Raw genomic sequence first — 23,796 nt, forward strand, 5'->3', positions numbered from 1 at the left:
AAAAAAACCCCCCCAAAAATTAACTGAATAATGGACAAAGGATCTGAATAGACACTTCTCCAAAAAGGACATACAGACAGCAAATGGACATATGAAAAGATGCTCAACGTCACTAACCATCAGAGAAATGCAATTAAAACCACAATGAGATACCACCTCACACCTGTCAGAATGGCCGCCATCAACAAATGAACAAACAGCAGCTGGGGAGGCTGTGGGGAAAGGGGACCCTCGTGCACTGGTGGTGGGAACGCAGACTGGTGCAGCCGCTGTGGAAAGCAGCATGGAGGGTCCTCAGAAAATTAAAATGGACCTGCCTTTCGACCAGCGATTGCTCTGCTGGGGACCTGTCTGAGGGAACCTGACACGCTGATTCTAAGGGACACAGGCAGCCCTGTGTTCAGAGCCACCTGCCCAGGGCCAATCCCTCCCCTGCACCTGGCGCGGCCCGGGCGGCCTCCGGGACCACCTGCTCAACTCACACTTCGCGCCGCCGCCGGGGGCTTCCACTCTGTCCCCAGCCTCAGTGTTTCTCCTCCGTCCCGCGTCACCCTGGTTACAACCCGCACCCTCCCGGTGGGTCTACGCAGGTGCTGAGAAACCTCATTAAGCAAGTTGACTTTGAGGGAAAATACTACTTGTCATCTCAGAAACAGACGCAAGTGGGAATTTCCGGCCTGTGTGGACTGACCTTGGGTCACCAGGGCTTTGCTGCCTCTCACCGCCTGCCTGGCCTGGTTTTCTCGCTCCAGGTCGGGCAGGGCCACGGACCGAGGCCGCGGGGCGCGGGCCTTGGGGCCGGCTTGGCTGGGAGCCTGGCAATGGGCGAGGACGGAGGCCGTGCGGCCGAGGGTCTCGCAGCGTCAGCTGGCCCGCCGTGACGCCGAGTGGTCCCCTGGGCGCAGGCCGCATCAACTCTGTCTCCGCGGCTGGCTCCCTGGCACCTGCCAGCCGCGGCTCCACCGTCCCTCCCTCCGCCTCACGTCCCCGGGCCCCGGCCTCCCCAGGCTGGCACTCCCTTCCTGCGACTGTCTGTCTTCTACTTGCGTTTGACAAGTGGGGACCCAGGCCAGAGGGCCGAGAGCAGCCCCGTGCGGCGTTTGGGTTTTGCTTAGCGCCATAGTTCCTGATGAAAAGTTTGAGTATGTTTACATGTCAGGAAAAAGCACATAAAATCTACATTTCCAGCTCGTTTTGAAAATTTAGAGGCTTTGGCAACACCGGGCTTTTCCCCCTTTCATCCCCATGTGGCGGCCACTTGCCCCCCTCATACACGAATCTGGCCCCGGGGCTCAGGTCGGCCCCAGCTTTGCTGGGGACACTCCTGGCTGCAGAGGCGTTGGGGTCTGTGGCCTCTGGATCCCTCGTCCGTCCCACGAACACAGACTGCACCCCGAGGGCTGCGGGCACAGGCGCTCCTACTTCTCACAGTGCTGCCGCTCTCACTCGGTGGGAGCGGAGACGGGGCCACACCTCGGGCTCTGGGTCACAGTCCACCATCACCTCCCTTGCGTCAGCTCATCGCTCACGACAACTCAACCAGCCCCCCGAACGGTCAGGACGCAGGACGCAGGGAGGTGGTGATGTTCGGGGGTGCCTGTCGTCCGGCCACGGTTCTCCCCGAGGATGGCAGTTCCGTGTGTTCAAGTTTGGAATTCGTGAATCACAACGTCCGCTCACAGATGCGCACGTCGGCGTTTTCGTGTGAGCGTGAACGGAAGTGTATATTCGCACGGACACTTCACACAAAATGGTTTTCGACCCAGCGCTACTGAGGGAGGGGCCCTTCCTGTCCCCCCGGGCCGGACGGCACGTTCCTGACAGAGTCCGACCGCGTGAGGAGCACCTGCGGAGCGGGACGCGCGGGGGGAACGCGGAAAACCGATCCCGCCGCAGGTCCCACCTGGGACGGAGCCACCGGGCACTGTGGGCAGGCGGGGCGGGGGGGGGGGGGCTCCGGGGCCGCAGGGTCAGGTGGGCCACAGCCAGGATGCCCCCGGGGTGCCCGGCAGAGAGCAGGGAGCAGACCCCCACCCTCCTCCCCACGAGCGTGGCAGACATAACAGGATGACGGCCTTCGTGCTTGCCGAAAGCACCCCGTCGCAGCAAAGGAGCCGCGTGAGCAGAACCTGCTGAACTTGGCCGTGGCCCAGGGTATGTTTGTGTGCGAGGGGATGGCACGGTCGGTCAGAAGGGCTGAGGGACGGCTCGGGACTGACCGGGGCCGGCACACAGGACGTGACAGGCAGCAGCGCAGGACCTCGGCTTGGGTCCTTTTGCTGAGGGACCCGCCTGGGTGGCGGGCGGACCCCCGGGGGAGCCCTGGGTGGAGGGTCGAGGGAGCGCGTGGTGGGGTTCGGACAGCCTTTGGTGAGTACGGCGGTATTTCAAAGTACGTGAAAGGGGCAGCCTTTGTTCAAAAACTTTTATTTACTATAAAGACAAAACACCAAAATAGGTACAAATACTATAAAATTCGTTCAATGGGGTAAAAATTTTAATTAAAATATCTTGATATATTTAAAATAACAAAGGATACACTTAAGCCAAATTTTCTTAACCCAGAGATTTTTTTTTTTGTAACATTTGCTTACATAGTAAGGTGCTAGTAGAAGTCAGCCCTTAAGCCCTGGAAGTCTTAGGAATCATAGTCACACGGCAAATAGGGTTCAGTGAGAGAGTGAGCTTTGGTAGAAGAGAACTCTATAGGTACACCTGAGGTAGCAGAGACTGGGACACACAGCAGTAGACGTGATTTACAACTCGAGTACCAAATAACATTAAGAACGCAAAAATAATTACACAATATAATTTTCAGTCCAGCTTTGATCCAAAGAAAATAAGAATATTACATCACACTTGCATTGAAAATAAAACGAACGAACGAACGAACAAACAAACGCCACCATTACCAGCCAGCTGAGGGAACCGCAAACCGACCGCAGCCCCGGACACCGACCCCCAGTGCCCGGTCTGGATGGCGGAGGGCACGGAGCCCTGCAGCGAACACTGACGGCCGAGCTTGCTCCGTCGGCGAGCTCTGCGCCTCCCCCTCCCCCTCCCCAGGGCCCACCTGCCCGGAGACCCTCCAGGACGTACAATGGCAAGAATGTATCCGGGAAGCCTGCACAGGAGAGACTTGGAAACGATCGTAATTAGAGCCGTGAAAATTCTAAGCAGCCCAAAAGAGGAGAGAAAATTATAAAGTCAAGTACAACACGTTTAGACCTACCAAACTTCACATTTCAGCACAATTTTTAACTCTTCAAATATTGCCAATCTTCCAAAACCAAGGAATGTAAAATTTCACTAAGAAACACATTCACATTTAAAAACTGCCTTTTAAAAATCATATGCAACGCATCCCTGTAAACTCATCTGGTAACTTGTTTTACTTCCAATTTGTGTCGTGCATTGTACATGCACTCTATGTAGCTTATTTAGTTTATCCTGAGTCTTTGAGAACAACCAATTCTGTTTCATCCTGCCACGACGCAACTGGCTTCTGAAGAGTTAAAACTTAACATCTCAAAAAGGTGTATTAAATACTTAATCAGTACTTGATTTAAAGAGTCACACACACAAAAAAACCCCAACAGGAAAGGACACAAGAGCTGCCATTTTCCTTCCGGATTCCACGTGTCCGAACTCAGCAGCACGGGAACCGTCAGGTGTCCGTCTAAAATCCAGTGAATCGGCATGTAAATGAGATTCAATTTCACTTTTCTTTATGCACACGTTTTCCGAGTTCAAAGCAAACCCTTCGTTTGAAAACATCACTACCCGCTGGTGGCTGAGCAGTGAGGTTCGTTTTCTGTCGTGACCTATCGGCGGCCTCCCGGCCAGAAGGAGAGCAGCAGCCCCACGACCCCCCGCCCCGTGCCCCCCGGCGCCCACGGGCTGGGACCCGGGGAGACTAACTGCTGGGGCGCGGCCTACAAGCCAGACCAGCGCACCCCAGACACCCCCAGGCTTCACGGTGACCTTGATCTCGGCTGTGAGCTGCATCGAGAGAACAGTCGCTTTTCACTTACATGTAACCTGCATGAGGAGAGCAGTGACGGACTCAAATGAAGGTAGTGGAAATCCCAATTTTAAAAGCAAATGAAATTCCGTATTAAAAAACTCTTGCCACAGCAAGATATTCAGTAAATGCTAGTTCACACCTAGTTCTATTTTTTTCTGGCTTGAAAAGATCACCTTTCCCTGAATATTAAACAAAAATGAAGGTGAAGTGAAAATACAGAACCATAACTTCCAAAAGTGAAATAACTGGGCCAACAGTAAAATGCACAAGAACCACAACTACCCAGGCTTTAAAAAAAAATAAAGGTCAACTGTGGCTCATGAAGAAGTTACAACTTTAAAAAATGTGGCTTTTCACGGCTACTCACAGCATATGCTGACCTAAGAGAGGCAGACACCGATTGGTTTCGCCGGGGACGGGAACGGGAACGGAGCGGGCGTCAGAACCCCGCGGCGGCACCGCGGGGCACGGGAGAGAAACGGAAACCGGAGGACGGACCCCGAGACCCCCCTCGGCCAGCGCTGCGGGAAAGCGCTCCGACACGTGGCGGGACGACGGCGTCCACCAGGCACGCGCACGGCCGCGCGCTCCCGTCCGCCCGGGGCCGGTTCTCCCGGAAAGGCACAGTTCGCGGTCCTGCGCAGGCGCAGGGTGTGGGCGCTGCGGGCGGAGCGCAGGCGCAGACCATGATTTGTCGATCACGTGCTTAGGTACGGGCACCCCGCCAGGCCGCTCGCAGCAGTTCAGCGGCCGCGAGGCCAGCAGGCTGCCCACGTGGCTGCCCGCGTGGCTGCCCACGGAGGTTGTCTCGTCGAGCGTCCCGACTCCATCGCAGCTCTCGGCCGGCTACCAGGCCGTGCGGAAGACCGGGTGCTTCAGCAGCTCCCTCGACGGAGGTCTGTCCTGAGGCTGGAGCTCTAGACAGCGCAGAGCCACGTCCCGCAGCCCGGGAGACAGGTGGGGCGGGATGGAGGGCGCCGTGGTCGCGCTCGCGATCTGCGGGAGGAAGAGCAGAGCTGCACGAGGCTGCGTGAGGCTGCGCGAGGCCGCCGCGCCCGGGGCCGGGCGGGCTGCCGCCCGGTGGGGGCCGCGGGGCGAACAGGGGGCCGCGAGGCGGGTTTCCGCTCAGAAGCCCGCGGAGTTCAGGCTGTCAGAACTTGGTCGGACACACCCTGACCGCTGGACCCGCGCGGGCCCTCCTGCCTCCAGTGAGCCGAGCTGCGTGCACCCCAACGCCAGAGCAGTTCGGTTGCCCCGCGGGTGACCTCTGCGCCCTCCCGCCCCCTCCCCAGCACGCGCGGCCCCGCGGCTGCTCCGCACCTTCCGGCTCTGCAGCACAGAGGCAGCGGGAGAAAGGCTGGCCCCTGCCGGTCGGCTGAGCGGCCGGGAAGCAAAGCGCGCGGCCCTGGGGGCCTGAATGGGCTCCCTGGGCGGGAAGGACCGGCAGAGGCGGGGCGGGGGCTGGCCCAGAGCTCCCGACTGTCCTCAGAGCCAGCCCGGGAAGTGGGTGCTGTGTGACGGCCGCTTTGCAGACGGGGCTAGTGCCTTTCCGGGTCACGCGGCCGCGAGAGGGCGGGCCCGGCGCACCCCGGTCTGCCCGACCCCGGCCCTCACCCAGCACGTCTCGCAGCCCGAGCACCGCCTCAGGCGGGAGGGAGAGAACGCGACCGGCGTTGTCAGGGAGAGCAACCAGAACCCGGCAGCTCACGGGGGCGCGCTTTTAAAATACAGAAGATAGTAAACTAGACTTTAAAAACGAGCTTCGGTGTTTAAATTCGGGAGTTTGCTGTGTGTATTTATGTACACATTTCAGCCAGGAGCAGGGCTTCGGCGCTTGCTAATTGCATGGTCACAGCAGCTGGACGGAGCCGGTGCTGGGAAGAACGGACCTACTGCACCCGCCGGCCCCGCCCTGCCACACGGCGTCCCGGCAGCGTGTCTGCGCGCACGCGTGTGCACTCGTTTATTTCCAGAGCACACGCCTCCCTGTGAGATCGGCAGTCACGGAGGCCCCCTGCCGGCCGCCCCTCCGTTACCTTGAAGATCAGCGCCAGGTGGTTGGAGTGCTTCTCCGCGTTCCACGGGGGCTTGGCGCAGGCCATCTCGATGATGGCGCAGCCCACGCTCCACACGTCGCAGCTCCGCCCGTACTGCTGGCCTCGCAGCACCTGGGGGAAGCAGGTGTCAACGGGAGGAGGGGCCCTGGGAAAGGTGGCGCGCTGCTCTGTGGCACAAAGGTGCGACCACGATCCCGTGGACTGCCAGTGTCTTGTTCACTTCATGGACGAGCTTAACCCACACGCGGCACAAAACTGTCTGGGCGAGTGGTGAGGTGCTGCAGAGTCGCCTGAAACCACAGAGCTTCACAGCCGCCCCAGAGCACTCCACCAGCGATGGGGGAGGAAGAAGCGGGAATCGCGGTGTTGCAGCAAGGAGCTCAGACCAGCAACACCTGACCTTCGACCCTGACCCCAAGAGACCTGCTTCTGTTTTGTGTGTTGTGGGTTCACTGCAACACGACCACTGCCAATAGCCGGACAGCACTTTGCTGAAACAGCCTGTGAGCACCTCCACTGAGACCCGTCTTTAAGAATCGTGTTAAGATGCAGAGGGAAAAGCAGGGCACACTGGGCAGCGCTGCTAGTGACCTGGGTGCGACACTGTCCCCGGAACTCCCGGCACACGCAAAGCCGCTCCTCACCTCTGGTGCCATGAAGGCAATGGTCCCCAGCAGCTGCCCCTGGAACTCCCCCGCGCCAGTCCCCTTCGACGCCAGCCTGGCCGCAGCCCCGAAATCGGCGATCCTCAGCCTCTGACCCGTGCTGTCGATCAGCAAGTTGGCACCTGCCGGCAAGCACATGGGACGGATCACAGACTGGGCAGGACGCTCCGAGTGACACAGAACAAGGACCAACGAAGGAAGAGGACCACGAGGTCCAGAGAATTCACTCTCTCAGGTCCCTGCGCCGCTGCTGCAGGCGCCGGGGCTCTGCAGTGCGACGTGAACGCAGCCCAGAGCCCCTGGGGGAGACCTGGCCACGGGTCCGGCACGAGAAGATCCAGGCGGAGATTCAGGGGAACGCTGAGTAAGTGTTAAAATCCTTTAACAGAGTGATTCCCAGCGAAAATCTTCCTTCAAAATCCAAATTTTAGTGTGGTTTACGTTTTAAGTTCAAGTTCTGTTGAAACGTACTGACATAGACCAAGTCAAATTACTGTAATTTCACAATTATAGCTTAATAAAAAATTAACAGTTTTAAAAAAGATTTTATTTAGTCAGTTTTTAGAGAGGGGGAAAGGGAGAGACAAAGAGTGGGAGAGAAACATGAATTGGTGGCCTCTTGCACATGCCCGACCTGGGAGTGGGACCATAACCCAGGCAGGTGCCCTGACCGGGAATAGAACCAGGGACCTTCAGCTTTGTGGCACAACACTCAACCCACTGAGCAACACTGCTCAAGCGAAAACCAAATCAAAACCAAAAGTTGTTAAAGTACTTGAACCTATTATGCCAAATACTAGATAAAGACACTCGTCAGAAAATCGAAGCTGTGATCTATGGAGACTCCCAGCCGAGATGGAGGCGTAGGCAGAAACACTGCTTCCCCGTACAACCAAAGGAGGACAACAACCAACTAAAAAACAAGAAATAACCGGAACTGCCAAAAAAATCAAACTGCATGGAACTCAGACAACTCGGGAGTTAAAGAAGCGTTCGTCCAGACCAGCAGGAGGGGTGGAGACGGGCAGCCGGGCAGGCAGAGAGGACCTGCAGCTGGCAAGGCGGGCTGGCAGGCCGGCAAACTAAAGACTCGAAGCCTCTGGCTGTGAAACACGGTGGGGTGCGGAAAGGGGAGAAACGCCCAGTCTCACAGGAGAGTTCAGTCGGAAGTGGGGCTCCAGGGGAGCGAGCCACACTGTTCCTGCCCTGACCCCTTCCCCACAGATGGGGGCGGGGGGCGAGAGAGGCCACCCATCGATGTTTCTCTCTCTTTCTTTCTTCTTCCTTTCCCCTCTCTCTAAAAATGAATAAATAGAATCTTAGAAAAGAACTCCTACCTTTAACATCTCTGTGAATGATCTGGTTTTCGTGGAGATACGAGAGGCCACGGAGTAACTGTTCAGTGTAGTTAATCACTACTGACTCCTTGAAGGCTCCGTATTTACTGAGCAAATGAGCCACAGACCCCCCTGCAAGACAAACACAGAACAGGAGTAATCATCATACACTGAAGCCAGAACGGGAATTATGTATCACACTTGAACGACACCAAGCTGCACTTGTGAGCTCACATCCACACCTGCATTTGAGATGTGCACTCACACTCTGCGTCAGAAGGGAAACTGAGCTAGAAACTAGCACAGCTGAGTCATCTCGAAACCTATCAATTAGGAGACTTTCATGGAACCCTCATGGACTAGTTTTTTGGAAGGTCAAGATTTCAGAAAGTTTCAAAAGTTAACAATTTTGCATGGAACTATTTCTTACATGCACAATTCGCTTGTCTTTTCGACCGAGATGCACCGAGCGCCTGTGTCAAGGCCGTGAGCAGACGGTGCTGGCCTGTCACGCGGCAGAGGAGGGAGCGGGCAGAGCCGCAGACCCAGCGGAGGCTTGGCAGCCAACTGCTCCCCAGCCGTGACCTGGAGGAGCCTCAGGAACACGTGTCCGTACTCACCGACCCCCACGGCACCACCGACCCAGCCACGGCCCACACCGAGCATGCACTCAGGGACGGACGGCGGACGGCGGAGGTCGAGGTGGGCACCCCGGGCCTGCCCTGCCACAGACACACCAGGCTACAACCAGGTGGGGCGACCGAAGACCAGCCGAACAGTGTTTCCGGCCCCACGGATGCAGAGAAGCCACGTGGAAACACGAAGGAGGGGCAGAGACAGGTCTGATCAGGACTCTGCCACAAGCATGGTGACTCCTGAGTGGGAGAGGAGCCACTGCCCAGTGGTCCCCCCGCCCCAGGGGCACTGCACCAGGAGGAAGACCCCTGACCACCCCCCGCCCACATGAAGGGAAACTGCCGGCGGGACCCCAGCAATCCCGGCCCCGCTTTCCCAGGAAGGGGCATTTTATCTGCACAGGAGACCCTGAAGCACCTGCCCCGGGGACCAGGGGACTGGGCCACTGGGCCCCACGAGACACCTTCCACCTAGGACCATGCATACAGGACTGGGAGGTGTGGCTGATCTACCGAACACGCAGAAGGGATACAGAGGGAGGCAAAACTAGGAAATGGAGGAGCATCTTCCGAATGAAAACACCGCAAAGCCTGAGAGACAGCGCCCAGTGAAACAGGTGAGCAGTCCGCCGGGCGGCACACTGGAGAGGACAGCCAGCAGGACGCGGGGGAAGCACGGCGGCGCCCTCAGGACGGAGCGGAGGTGAGGCTGCGCCCCAGGGAGCCACCCAGCGGGTCAGAGGACGCAGGAGAGGCGGCCCGCGGCCGGCAGGACAGAGGAGTGAGTGCGCGGCACCGCGTCTGAGCAGCAGCAGGAGCACGGCCTCTAGCGGGGGCCGCCGAAGCGACCCCGGGGACAAGGTCAGGGTCCCAGCAGTCACGTCATGGGGGGAGGGTGGCAGAGGGAGAAAAGGGACAGGAAACCTGTCTGGAGAAATGACGACTAAAATCTGCTCCTCCCTGGGGAAGGGCACAGACAGCCAGGTCCAGGGAGCAGAGGCCCACCCAGGACGCGCCCTCATTAGAGCGAGGAGGGAGCCTGGAGGGCAGCTGGTTTCCCGCACGGCCGCACCCGAAGCAAGGGGGGGGGGCGGTGCACAAAGCGTTCAAGGTGATGAAGGGAAACACCTCCAGCCCAGAGCAGGCGGCCTGGTGCGGCTCGTGCTCAGACACGAAGGAGAGAAAGAGCCAAGCCGGCGGAAGCCGAGGCAGGCCGCCGCCACCGACCCGCACGGAAACGCCCGCCCGGGGGCTGCAGTCGGCAGCACAGGGGAGGCCGGAAGCGAACACGAGAAAGTGCAGGGACAGCTCCCCGCCGGAGGACGGAGGCGGACGCTGAGCGAGACGAGGGACCGGCTGACCCGACGACAGGGCTGGTGCGAGGGCGGCGGGAGGGACAAAGGCAGAGAAGCCACGGGCGTGCACGACAACTAACGCGGGAAACGACTTCGACCACACAGAGCGCGGGGGCGCTTAGAACGCGCTCCGCCCTCGGCGACCGCCGAGTCACAGGGCTCCCGGCTGTCCCGCCCCGGGACCTCGTCCCGCACGGGGACCCCGGGGCAGACAGGCAGCGAGGACGGGGAGCCCACCGAGCGCGACTCCGGCGGAGACCGCCGGTCCCTGGAAGAGAGCGGAGGAGCGGTCGGAGGGCAACGAAAACTACGAGGAGACAGTGAACAACGGGACGGCCGTCAACACAGCCCGTCGACCTCCACGTGACCTTAAGTGGGGTAAGTGCTCCAGTCAGAAGGCCCGGGTGGCTGAATGGGCGGGAAAAAAACAAACGCCCCTCTGCGGGCGCCTGCAAGGGACGCACGCACGTCGGGCGCGAAGGCCGGCGGACCGGAAGGGAAGGGCGGAGGCGGTTGGCAGGCCGGGGGACTACTGGCGCGACTGCGCGGAGGGACACAGGAGGGCGCGCGCAGGCTGGCACAGGGCGGCGCGGAGGGACACAGGAAGGCGCGCGGGGGCGGCCCAGGGGCGGTCTAAGGGGGCGGAGGGACAGACCGGCGGCGGTGAGGTCCCGGGCCCCGCTGGGGGCTGAGTGGGCAGGAGCGTTCTCTCGCGTTCCGAACGGTTGTGGGGTCAACCCCTGGTCGGGGCGCGGACGGGAGGCCACCGGCGGACATTTCTCCTTCGCGTCACACCGAGGCCCCCCATCACCTTCCTGTCTCTGGAGTCCACAGACGCTCCCTCAGGCGAGGTGAGCGGTGAGTAACAAAGCCGCCGCAGGGACGCGGGCGAGCCCTCTGGACAGGACACCGAGGGAGGAAGCCCGGCCTTCAGGCCGCGGGGCCGGGCCGGCGGCACCGGCGGAGCGCGCCGCCCGGAAGAGGCGGGAGACCCCCTTCCCCGGTGCGCACGGGCCGCTCCGCGACAGGCCGTGCGCTGGGCCGCGGGGCACGTCGCAGCAAACGTAAGACGCCCGGGATCTCACAGCACGCGTGTCCTCCGACCACGGAAACGCGGAACTGAAACCAGTTAGGAGGAGGAAACCAGAAAAACACAAACACGTGGAGACGAAACAACAACATTCTCCTGGACCTGCCGCAGGATAACAAAGAAATCAAAGAGGAAGTAAAAAACGCCTCAAGACACCACGCGAACAATCCCACGTACAGCCGCATCTCAAGAATAAGGAAATAAGTTCGACCAGAGAGGCGCGAGGCCTGCTCTCTGGACGTCTGAGACCGGAGGAGACTGCAGGGGACACACGGGTGGAAGGGCGTCCCGTGCTCACGGGCTGGGACAGTCAAGGTCTTTCAGATGTCCAGACTGCCCGAAGCAATACACAGATTCGGTGCAACCCTATCAGAACACCAACGGTATTCTTCTCAGAGCTGGAAGGAATGATCTCACAGTTTACATGGAACCACGCAAGACCCTGAGTAGCCAAAGCAATCTTGAGAAAGACGAAGAGGGCATTCTTGAGAAGGATGGTCCCTGATTTCAGAACTATACTCTACAGCTATAATAATCAAAGTAGGACGGTACTGTCACAGAACAGACACACAAATCAACAGAACAGACTAGGAAGACCAGAAATTAACTGACACTTATATGGTCTATTAATCCACAACAAAGGAGGCAGGCACGCCCAAGAAGGACAAGATGGTCTCTCTGATACATGGTGTAAGGAAAACCGAACCACTTTCTATACCACACGCAAAAAGAAACTCCAGATGGATTAAAGACGGACACGTAGGACCTGGAACTATGAAACTCCTGCAAGAAAACACAGGCACAAACTCTTTGACATCAGTCTTAGTAATATGTGTTTGGGATGCGTGTCCTCAGGAAAGGACAACAAGAGGGGAAAAACAAACAAATGGGACTACATCAAACAAAAGCTTTTGCACATTAAAGGAAACCATCAACAGAACAAAAAGTCAACTGCTCAGTCGCCGGAAAACATTCACATTGATATGTCTGATAAGAGGTCAAGGTCCGAAATACACAAAGAACCCGTACAGCTCAGTATCAAAAAACCAAACAACCTAAAAAAGAAGAGAACAGGAAAAGGAAAAACACCCCTAACAAACCTTTTAAAAATGGGCAGAAAACCTGAATAGACACTTCTCCAAAGAGGATATGCAGATGACCAATGGACATAAGGTGCTCAACAGCAATAATCAGAAAGATGCAAATCTAGATCACAGTGAGCTATCACCTCATGCCTGTCAAGATGGCCATCAATAAGTCCACAAACGACAAGTGTTGGTGAGGACGTTGAGAAAAGGGAACCTTGATGCACTGCTAGTGGGCATGCGGAGTGGTGCACCCGCTGTGGAAAGCAGTATGGAGATATCACAAAAAAAATTAAAATAAAGCTACATGTGACCCAGCAAGTCCACTCCTGGGTATTCCTCTGAAGACAGAGAAAGCAGCGATTGGAAAAGGTGTGTGCGCACCCCTACGTTCATCGCTGTGCCATTTACAGCACATGAGAAATGGGGGCAGTCTAGGTGTCTGATGGCAGCTGCGTGGGTAAAGAAGGAAGAGCGCTGCTCGGTCACTAGGAAAGATGAAACCTTGCCATTTGTGAGACCCGGGCCGGACCTGGAGGGGTGTGGTGTACAGTGACGTGAGTCAGGAAAAGACAAACCTCAGGATCCCCGCCACAGGCGGCAGCTGAAGGACATGCAAACGAACAAGTGGGACGGGACGGAGACATGAGCGCCGTCGTTGGGGAGAGGGCGCGGGGGGGGAGCCAAGAGGCATGAGCACAGTGAGTCAGCCGCGGGGTTGCAGCGTGTAGGACAGGGACAGGAGTGTACGGCGTTGCCCTGACTCTGGTGACGGGTGGTCAGAGACTTCGAGTGCTGGCCCCTCATAAGGCACGTACGTGTGGAATCACCATGTCGTGCGCCCGTGCACACACTGTGTGCCACTGCGCCTCCACCAGGAAGGACTGATTTGTAAGTGGGCACATGCCCTTCAAACACAAAATGCAGTGCCATCTTCCCTGGCTGGCGTGGCAGACAAGGTTCAACGTCACACACCAGTGCCAGCTGCCTAAGGTGAATCGTCACGTCACCTCTTAATCAGTGTTAAGACATTTCTTGTACCTGTCCAATTAATGAAAGCCACCTAGAAAAATATGGATCTTATACCTAGAGGATAAAAAAAACAGTTCCTATAAAACAGTGTTACATAATCATTTTAAAAGAAACGCCGAAAAAGCGTAAGAGGTAGAAGTGATGGATGCTTTACTTGTGTCTCCGTGAAGGGCAACACAGTGTCCACCGTTCACCCCACTGCATCGGGGACAGCCCGCTTTCAGAGGCTGGGCTGTCAACAGAAAGGTTGCGTGTTCGCTAGCAGAGCACTGAGCCCGCGAGCTGCGCCCCCTCTGCAGCGTGGAAGGCACCCACCTGCCATCCACTCGATGAAGAGGTTGTAGTTGCTCTTCTCGCACGTCGCCCCCAGCATCCTGATGACGTTGGGGTGGCTCAGGTGGCTCATCATCCGTATCTCTTCCCTCAGCGCCTCCACCACCTCCTCCTGCTCTGACGATGTGTTTCTGACGTACGTCACCTGTGCCAAGAAACCCCACGCTCACAGAGCCTGGCGTGGCCACGGTCCCCGTCCCCATCCCCGTCAGCAGTCTGACCCGGACAGGTCTGCACGAGCTCCTCTGTTACTAGCCGACGGCGTTCATACTCGTGGGTGTGACGTAGACCCTTTACAGAAAACCTGGCCCAACTCTCTGAGAGAGTAAGAATCTTGCTTTAGAACCAGTGAAACGATCAGGAAAATGACCAAGAAGAAAACGGGCCTGGCCAGTCCTCCGGAACCCCCCGAGGACGACGCTGAGTGGGGACACTCGGTCCCAGGGGAGGGGCTGGCGTGAGGTGGGAGTGCGAGCACTCGAATCTCCCTGGCTCGGCGAGCGTCCGCACTCTGGAAGGCGGACCACAGAGCCCTGGGGGCACGTGCGCGGGTCCCCTCGCTGGAGGGAGGAGGGAAGCCCAGCTCTGCCAAGAATACAACACAGACGAGGCCCCAGACAGCCTGCACCCAGAGCCGTGCCCGACAACCTCGCGCTCACTTCCCCAGAGCGCGTGAGGCCTCGGCACCGTCCCTGTTGAAACGGAGGTTTCCGGAAACCTGCAGGCCCGAAGCCTGAACACGCAGGGCCGCTCGCTCTCAGGCCCGTGGTCTCAGCCGCTTCTGTCCGCACTGCACACGCACCTGTTTCACAGCCATCAGGGTGCCGGTCCCCACGTCCTGGGCCTGGTAGCAAGACGAAAAGGCCCCCAGGCCTATCTGCTGGCCCTTCAACCACTCCACGTCTTCCCGGTAGGGCAGCTTCGCCGTGGTGTGCCCCGGCAGGGTCTCTGGCGTCTGCACAGGGAATGAGAGCATCTCTTGACCGTCACGTCAGAAAAGGGAGAGGCTGTGGGGCTGGCCTGGCCAGACCCTGTGCTCGCTGTCTGGCTTCCCCAGCCACCTAGGGACTGTGCTGGTGACAAACGCCCAGGGCAGAGGGGCCACCATGGCGAGGCCAGACCAGAAGCGCCCCTGAAACAGGCAGGAGCAGTTCTGTCCCAACGGTGACACAAACACTACAACTAATTCTACGAGGAGAACCCCCTTTCTAACGAGGAGCTCATGTTCAAGCGACGCTTCTGCGCAGAGCGCACGCCGGTCCGCCCCGGGAAGCCCGCACTCACGTCCTGCTGGATGATGATGACGTCCTCCCCGCCCCCCACCTGCAGCTGCGGCACGGTGGGGAGCGCGTCCTGCGACGCCGACATGGCCATGGCCATGGCCAAGGCCTCCTCCTCCTCAGCCTCCAGCTTCTCCTTGCACTTCTGGTTGTGGGTCATGTCGTCTTTGTAGGTGTTGTCGCTCTCGTCCTTTTCAGGGGAGAGGACGGCCACCTCCGACTTGAAAGTGACTGTGGTGTCACTCGAGGGCATGGACGCCTCCAGGAGGTCCTCGATGCTGGAGTTGAGCTCCGCGTTGACATCCAGCCTGCCCTTGTCCTCCACAGGGGTGAACACTGTCTGGTCGCTGGGGATGACGGCGTGACTGCCACTGCCGAAGCTGCCGTCACCCCCGCACGGGCCGTCCAGATCGAGGGCCAGGCTGTGCTGGGCGGCATCGCCCTGTTTCCCAGAACTGCCGGGGGGCGGCCGAGATGGCTTTGGCCTGTGGATGGAGCTGGAGGGTGGGGGCCCGCACTGAGTGAAGACTGGGGAGAGCTTGTCTGAGTCTCTGTCTTCAGAGCAGTTTCTCTGGAGCTGCAGGGAAAACTTGCGCTGCGTCTGGGGGGATGCAGAAGGAGCTTTGCAGGGAGCGAACCCCTGAGGTCTGGGCCTGGAGCCGTCGGGCACAGCTGGGGCGGAGGAGGACGGGGCTGACAGGGCTGGGGGGGCGAAGGGGGAGTGGAGGGAGAGGGGGGACGAGCTTAGACACTGGCTGAGGGGTCTGCCCTTGGTCTGCATGGCGGGCTTTGGCTGCTCTGTCGTGGCCGAGCCCGAAAGCCCCACGGAAAGGCCGGCCAGCCTGTCGGAAACGTCCTCGGAGCTGGCGCTCAGCCTCGAAGCCCGCAGGCCCCTCCCAGTTCTCCCCGTGGGGTCCGTGCGCTCGGCGGGGCTGTGCTCCACGGCTCCCGGGGGGCTGTCACGGCCCGACACCCGCAGGAGGCCGCCCTGCCGACTGTCCAAAGCATCCTCGCTGCCCAGCTGCAGGGCCTCGGCAATGTCCACCTCCTCCGCGATGGCCATCAGCCGGCGGCGCATCCTGGCGAAGTGGGCGGAGCTGGACGCACTCAGCATCTCCAGCAGCCTGGAGAACACCCGGGGCACGGCGGCGACCATCCGCGCAGAGCTCAGGTAGACCCTCCGGGAGAGCTTGCCCACCATGGCGTGGGGGTTGTCGATGGACTGCAGCGCGAAGCTCAGGAGCGACAGCAGCTTCTTGTACCTGTGAGGGAGATGTGCCGGGTTACCACACAAGTCACCATTGCCGCAAAACACATGCAGGCGGCAGGAAGGTGGGGTCAGCCACAGCGGTGTGCCAAAAAACCCCGAAGTGACCCACCCAGACTTCAGGTCTTGATGTGAGTCAGAGCAGTAGCCACACACACAACCTGCAATTTCTGCGTCTTTCATGAACCTAAAACATAGTGTCAGTGGGGGCTGGGGTGCGCGCTGGGGCAGGGGGGCAGACAAAAACCCACCTGACTTCAACAGGCTCAGCTTGGGAAGCGTCAGAGCTAACGATGTGGGGGTAGAACTCAGCAGGAAACTCCAGCAGCAGTCTGTCGATCAGGCAGAGGCGGCCCAGGAGCTCTTGCCAGCTGTTTAGTTCCGTTTGGTTCCCAAGAATACAACTCACGACAAAGTCAACACCGCCGACGCCAATGGACCCTGTAGAGAGGAAGCAGGGAGTGACCAACACGGGACGATGCTGAGGTCTCACATGAAACGAGCTGATGGCAGCGGGCGACCCAGCACCGGGGCTGTGCTGGGTCAGGGTCCACTCTCGTGGGTTCTCGTGCCATTTCTGACGCCCGCTGACGGAATCAGCTTACACGTCACCCTGAAATCCCGTAACTGTGGCACCAGAAGTTACGAGATTGGACAGTCTACTAAGGACAACAGTAAACCACGCTATATCAATGTTAAGTAAAAAGTCATTACCAGCTTTGAGTATTTCTCTGCCAACCGCCAACTCCCCTGCTTGGCCCTTGCAGAGCTCCAGCAGCGTCGAGATGGACAGCTGGCTGGTGCGGCTGGAAAGGAAAGGATGCAGCGTCAGACTGGGCGCTGGGCGGGTGCGCACCGGCGGGGCCGTGAGGCGGGGCCGGGGAGAGAGGTGTTCCCCAGACTGCCCGCCTTTCCACCGCCGAAGCTGCGTTTATCATGGTGCCACTATGAATAATCATCAGTGGGTCTGTTCCCTGAACGCTGCCTCGCCCTCCACAGCGAGCACAGAGTCTTCACTCCCGGCTCTCAGATGGCAAGCACTGACTTCAGTGTCAAACCAGGCAAGAGAAAGTCTTGCTTCATTAGCATAGCTTGTTAAAATGAAAAAGACTCAAGACATTTTGGTTTCTTAATTTTCAGTAGACTTTCCTGAAGTGAAAAGAAAATCTTCCTAATCCAATCCTTTGTATTCTCTTATATAGCAGAATGAGTTCCAAATACAAAAATCTCTTCACGGTATTTCTTGCAGCATTCATTGAAGCAACCCAGTAAACAACCTGAGCTTAACATTTTAGAAAGCAGACGACGAAACAAATGCAGCAAGAGCACCGAAGGTCTCCGAAAAAGACTCACTCTAGCACTGGAAGTGCCGTGAGTTTTCTGTGCGTCTCACAACCGCTAACCTGCCTCGCGGTTCTCAGGGTCACAGCACTGTCGCTGAGCCACGAGAAAGCCCGAGGCTGCCAGCCTGTGGGCTCGTGCGCCAGAGTGGGTGGGAGGCAGGCTGTGCGAGCCAGGCGCCAGGCTGGAGCTGAGCAACCGGCGCTGAGCCCGGCACACTGCGCCCCATGACTGAAGGGGGTGGGGCGCTGCGAGCAGGGACGACCCGGGACCCCTGACGCTCCTCACCGCTGAGGCCTGGCACACGCCCATCTGTGTGGCTGTGCGCTCAGCGACAAGGAACCTTCCCGCCGGTGGGGCAGGGCGGGGTGGGGCAGGCGGGAAGAGGAGCCGGGAGTCTTGGGGGACGCGTGGCCGTGCTCCTCGCTCCCGTCCTCGGAACTCACGCTCCCCCCTAGTCCTTACCCTCTAACGAGGGTCACTCTGGTCCCTTGTCGATGTTTGAGGAGGATGCAGGGGTGCATGGAGTTGGGGGATGGCTATTATTTGACATCAACTGTCCTAATTAGAGTGAAATTCCACCGCACAGAAAATAAGGACATTGCTTCTTTCTCTGGGAGGGGTCCCAATGACCAGTCGGGCAGGAAGACCCCACTGGACCCTGCCCTGTGTCACCCAGGCTCTGAAGGGGAGTGACGCTGACAGTCATGCATGCCGGCTACCGTCCCGCTGGCCGGCCAGGAGACGAGGCTGTCCCTGGACGGCGAAGGGCTCCCACGCGGAGAGCTCGGGCAGGTCCTGGCCTCGTCCTCCCCAGGCCCGGGGCCTCCCTGAACACACACGCACCCGGCACGCGGTCTCGCCTGCCGCCACCAGGGGCACGAGGCGGCGGGGCTGCAGGGCTCACCTGTTGGAATCTGCGCACTTGACCAGGATGGTGTCCACCACGGGCCGCAGGAGCCGCTGCAGCCGGAGCCGCTCCGCCAGGCTGTGGCATGGCGTGTACACCAGCATGGCCCGAAGCGTTTTCTGGGGGCGAGACCGGGCTCAGGTCAGCCGCCCCAAGGGCGTCCGAGAGCGGGAGCCGCCCTGGGGCAGTCTGACGGGGGGGGGGGGGCGCAGAGACGACAGCGTGGCCATACACAACTAGAGACTCCGTGATGCACGGGTGCGATCGGACAGACAGACAGATGGGGTAGGGAAGAGCTCTGTGAACTCTTCCTGCAACTTTCTACAGTCTGAGTTAATATTAAGTCAGGAAAACTACTTTAAGAAGAAAACGAGAGCAGGAGCCCACCTGACAGAGCCCCCAAAGGCCAAGGCAGGGATGGCAAGCAACACAGTCCTGGGGGGCACTGAGTTGGGGGGCTGTCGGGGGTGGGGGGCAGGCGCAGGTGGACGGGATGCTGGCCTGAGCGCCGGACGGCGCACGGGGGCCGCACGAGGCTGCATTTTGTGTGCAATGCATTCTAAACCGTTAGAGGGGAGTGTCGGATGCTCACAAGAGCTCTCAAAGGGTTCCGCAAAAACTATGCAGGGCAGGGGGAGGGAAGGGGAGGAGTTCTAAGGCCAGGGGCAGTCTCTGCCGCCACGGGCTGGACACCCACCACAACTGTGGAGGCGGCGGGCCACAGTGAGACCTGGAGTCCCTGCACTGGTTGGGGGGGGGGGCTCGCAGGCTACTGGGGTGGTCCCTGCACTTCAGAAGAGACAGCCAGACCGCAGGCCGTGTGTGGGGCGTGCCGGCCCCAGGGCTGTGCGGAGAACAGACCATGGGGAGACAGACTCGGGAAGTGATGCGCCCGCCCCGTGGTGCCCAGTGCACTAGCTCACCGAAGGTCTGCCAGCAAACTGACCCAGACCGCCCAGGGACACAGTGCTTGCGACTCCGGAGCACACTGAGCCTCGTCCTCACCGCCCCGCCCCCCCACGCCCTGCCCTGCGGGCAAACGCTGCTGGCCCCAGAGCTGCTCGCAGCTTCGGAGCCAGGCAGAGGCCCGGCAGCGGTGGAGGGGTTTCCATTTTAGACCCAAGCAGAAAACGCTTCCGTTATCTTATGGTGAGAAAGCGTGAGTCTCAGAGTCCTGAGGTCACGCTGCCAGCAGACGGGAGACCCTGACCTTGAGTCAGGGGCCCTGTGCCTGGACCCTGTATGCTCCTGGTCGTCCCGCCCCCTCCAGAGACAACTTCCGGCGGGTGAAGCTGGAGGGGCCACTGGGGAGTGATCTGCCGTGGAGCCCGTCTCCCTGGGCGCATTCCCGCCTTCCCACACGGGGACGGTCACTGAGAATCAGCTCCCGTCCACGACCACCAGCAGCAGGTCGAAGAGACTAGAGTAACCGACCGCCCTGCTCTCCCCGGGTCGAGGGCTTTGATTTGGTCGTGTGGGAGGGAGACGTGGAGATGTGAGCAGCACAGCACGGCTGCAGCACGCAGCACACGGGTGCAGCACACGGGCGCAGAGGGAAACAAGTGAGACCCAATGGATGAAGAGATCAAATGGGAAACTGCAATTTCCTGGGACCATGAGAGGAAAACCCAGTGACGTTTTCCTGGACGCCGGCAACGCTAAGCAAGGACCCAAGGAGGCCCGGCCGCCCGCCCTGAAATGCTGTGGTTACGGAGTGAAGCTACTTACTAAAGCCGCAACGTACACTTTGTACACGGGGTCCGCACACACCATGGACAGGACGCTGCAGCAGGCCCCCACCACGTCCGCTGGGGCACTGGGCGCGGGGGGCCCCGGGGCGGCCCCGGCACTGGGGCTGCCCCCGCCCCCGGAGTGACCGGCACTCTCCCCGTGGGCCAGCAGCAGCGCCCCGCTGACGTCGTGGGAGAGGCGCCGGAGGGCCATCTCCCGGATGCTCCAGTTCCTGGAGAACAGGCAGCCGACGAGTTCCGTCCCGAACACCTGCAATCACACACACGGAGCTCAGCGCGCGGACACGGAGCACACCTGAAGCACCCAAGGGCAGCCTGATCTCTGCGGCTGGAGGGAAGCTGGGCTGGGCTTGGACCTTCACCGTGCACTCGGTCCTGAGGACATCCAGCCACCTCGACGGCGTCGAACAGGAAGGTACGCCCAAGGCTGGGTGGCCATGACAAACAGTCCTCGACACCTACTAGTCCAGGTGAAGTGAGGACTGAACTCCAGGGACTGGACGGACAGACCCCCACGCCCACCCCAGGACAAGACGCGTCCCCAAGGAGCCCCGGCGTCGTGCTCGCAGTCAGGCAGCCCACGGGGGAGCGCCGAGGCAAGACCAAGAAACGCCAAATCGAGAACGGCCTGGACGCAGGGCGCCTCTCCCAAGGAGTGGCGGGCAGCAGAGCTTTTACTTGGGCTTTGTCGTGCACGGAAAGGCTAAGAAAACTGGACGGAAGAGGTGGGACCGCAGCTGACAGGGTGGGAAAACCGAGACAACAAAGGAGAAAACGCTCGTGCTCCCATCAGCGGGGGCGTGCCCCACCTGCGGCGGACCTGTGCCACGTGCCCACGGCACAGCGGGCAGCCCCTGGCCACAGAGCCGCAGCCCGGCCGGGAGACAGCGTGCGGGCTGGACCCCCCGGGCCACCTCGCTGGGAAGGAGGGAGCTCACTGCCTGCGTCGCCTCACACGAAGGAGGTTCCTAAGGACTGGGGATGAGGACACGCTTTTGGGAAAACAATCGTGGCATTCGCACACGTGTGCGTGACGGAAGTGACAGCGGAGGAGAAGGACCCCCCCCGGGATACAGTGCTGGCGCAGGGTCTGTGCTGGCGCTGGCAGGCAGCAGCCGCTCTCTGGGGCTCAGCGCCCACCGACGGGACAGTGCTCACGAAACACCGGGCGTGTGCAGCCCGGCGCAGCCTGAAGCGTGAGCAAAGCACGTGAGGCCGCAGCCCCGGCAGCCAGCACCTTGGGGTCGACCTGAGAGTCCTCTGGGGGCCACCAAGGGGCGGGGGGCCTGTGCCAAGTGCTGCTAACGAACTGGGCAAGGAAGGGTAGGTGGTTCGGTTTGCAGGCTCCACTGGACTCGCCACAAGCGCCGACCCGAGGAGTGGACGCTGCAGGACACACACGGGAGAGGGGGCCACCCCGGGGTCCCAGGTGGGCACCGCCATGCCCGTTCTGGCCATGAGGGCACTAGACGGGGCCGGCTGGGCCGCCGATGCGTCGTGCTCCCTGGGGCCCCTGAGGACACTGTCCGGTTTGGATCCTAGCTGACACGGGTGGCACTGAACAGCCCGGCCCCCGAAACGCCGGTCCCCTGGGGGGACAGACAAGAGCTCCCAGCGGGAGAGGAGGCGAAGGAGGGGACTGTCCTCAGAACGGGAACTGCCTCAGCTCAGGGGGCGCTGTGTCTCTGCTCCTGTTCCCGCGCCCCAGCCACGAGAACATGGGGTGCAGCGGCTGCGTCCACACGGCCGCAGGTGAGGACAACAGCCGCGCTCTGGGGGGTGGCGGAGGCCTGGCAGGCGGCTCTGCCCCGGAGGCCGCAGTGGTTTACGTTGGCTGTTCAGAGAGGTGCTTCCGGAGGCTGAGCCCTGAGCTCTGGGACAAGCAGCCCAGCGCGAACACCGGCGGCGGCGAGATGGACGTCGTGTTGGTTAAGAGCCCGACTGGAGCGACGCGAGCACCTTCTCAGCGCAGAAGCTATGGGAGGACACGGCCTCCACCGCCTGCAGCCCTCTCCTCGAGGGGGGGAGCGAGGTCGCTTACCTGGACCCAGGGCTCGGCCAGGTCCTTGTGCGCCGGAGGGACCTGCTGGGCCCCAAAGTGGGTCAGGTGGAAGCCGCTCTCTGGAGTCCGGCGCGGCGGCTGGGCGCTGGGCGGCTGAGCGGCCCGCAGGGAGGACGGGGCGTCTGCAGGGCTGGACAGCTCGTGACTGGACAGGAAACCAGCAGGGGCTATCACACCCGCCAGGGCCGTGCAGCCCCGCGGGGACGCCGTCACCCCCCCAGCGCGCCCAAGCCGCCCCTGCAGAGCCCTTACCTGTAGAAGTCGTGGGACCTCCACTTGGACCTGCAGAGCGGGCAGATCAGAGGCTCCCGGTTCCTCCTGCACTCCTCCGCCCCTGGGAGGGGGAGACCGCGCGTCGTCACGTGTCCGCACGGCACGGCGGGCAGGGCTCGCGTGTGGGCAGGGCCCCCGCGGACACCGCCGCCTGGCACTGGCCTGAGCGCGGGTGCCCAGGTGTGCCGCCGCCGCCGCAGCCGCGTCACTAGCCGCCGTGGGCACCGCGCCGCATGCACGCCCACCGCCGCGCTGGCTGCCCGTCTCTGCGGCGCCCAGGCCACCCCCAGGGGGGTCACAGTCACGCCCCAGCTCCCCGCACCGCTCCGCCCGCGACCCGACCCCACGTCTCGGCCAAGGCGGCTCCTCGGACCCCAGACCCCGAACCGCCCTCCGCGGCGCCCACACGGCGCTGCAGCGCAGGCGGCAGTCCGTGGGGAGGTGCGGCAGCGCTGCACGAGCGGCAGCCCAGGAGCCGGCTCTGGGTCCCTGGGCGCACGGCCGCGGCCCTGCCTGGGCCCCACTGTGCACACGCCTCTCCTTCCCTGACTGGTCTCCTCGAAGGCTGAGTTCAAATCCCAAAGGAGGTCCAGGCGACCCTTGCACGACAGGGTGTCAGGGGTGCTGGTGCCCCGCACCGGCAGCGAAAGCTCGAGGAGCTGCTGACACCCCCCACCTTGACTACGGGGGGCTCCTGCCAACGGAGCCCCAGGGCCCGTGGGCAGGCAGGCAGCACCCAGTCCAGGTTCCACGGACAACCCGCTGCGTCCTCAAGGGGGGCGCGCTGCCGGGGAAGGGGGGCACACCCACGGCAGGCGGGACCGCCCCTCGCCCCGCCCCGCCCCGCCCCGGGGAGGGGCCCGGGCACCTACAGATGGACATGCAGTGGTGGTGCAGCTTGTTCCGGCAGCCGTCCTCGCACACGGTCAGGCTCTCCTCGTCCAGCATGCCCAGCAGGCAGATCGGGCACAGCTGCTCCTCCTCGTCCCTCCCGCTGCAGGTGCGCAGACGGCGGCCGTCAGCGCGGGCCCGGCGGCGGCGCCACGCCACGCAGTGGCGGCGGGGGCACGGCGGCTGCTCACCGCTCTCCACTGGCCACACCCCTCCTGTGACACGGACACCGACGCACCCCTGGTGCCCCACGTGCCACTCGCAATGCTGCGGTTCTCGGGACCGAGCGTCTCTGTATGTGCGTGCACACACACCGTGTCCACGCACACGCACTCACGTGGCTTTGAGCGTTTCCCACCCCGGCCTCTGACTCGGAAGCCAGGACCTGGGGGGGGGTCCCAGAGC

The 23,796-nt window shown here is 60.9% G+C and overlaps 1 protein-coding gene across 1 annotated transcript in view; it reads right to left on the reverse strand.

Annotated features, from left to right (window-relative positions):
* Window positions 1-2,410: 2,410 nt before the first annotated feature.
* The window catches only part of MAP3K1 (mitogen-activated protein kinase kinase kinase 1), a 48,704-nt gene continuing 27,318 nt past the window's right edge, over window positions 2,411-23,796 (reverse strand). Inside the window, exons 7-20 of the mRNA XM_045839878.1 lie at window positions 23,373-23,494; window positions 22,480-22,561; window positions 22,207-22,372; window positions 20,143-20,415; window positions 18,412-18,533; window positions 16,878-16,969; window positions 16,415-16,604; window positions 14,901-16,158; window positions 14,419-14,571; window positions 13,599-13,761; window positions 8,087-8,218; window positions 6,729-6,871; window positions 6,064-6,195; window positions 2,411-5,023 (exon numbers count right to left, since the gene is read on the reverse strand). Of these exons, the coding sequence (XP_045695834.1) occupies window positions 4,874-5,023; window positions 6,064-6,195; window positions 6,729-6,871; window positions 8,087-8,218; window positions 13,599-13,761; window positions 14,419-14,571; window positions 14,901-16,158; window positions 16,415-16,604; window positions 16,878-16,969; window positions 18,412-18,533; window positions 20,143-20,415; window positions 22,207-22,372; window positions 22,480-22,561; window positions 23,373-23,494 (3,178 nt within the window). The 3' untranslated portion in view covers window positions 2,411-4,873. The remainder of the gene's footprint in view (window positions 5,024-6,063; window positions 6,196-6,728; window positions 6,872-8,086; window positions 8,219-13,598; window positions 13,762-14,418; window positions 14,572-14,900; window positions 16,159-16,414; window positions 16,605-16,877; window positions 16,970-18,411; window positions 18,534-20,142; window positions 20,416-22,206; window positions 22,373-22,479; window positions 22,562-23,372; window positions 23,495-23,796) is intronic.

This window comes from Phyllostomus hastatus, unplaced genomic scaffold (assembly GCF_019186645.2).
Source record: "Phyllostomus hastatus isolate PE091 unplaced genomic scaffold, TTU_PhHast_1.1 phas_contig_329, whole genome shotgun sequence".
In the NCBI taxonomy this organism is placed as follows: Eukaryota; Metazoa; Chordata; class Mammalia; order Chiroptera; family Phyllostomidae; genus Phyllostomus; species Phyllostomus hastatus.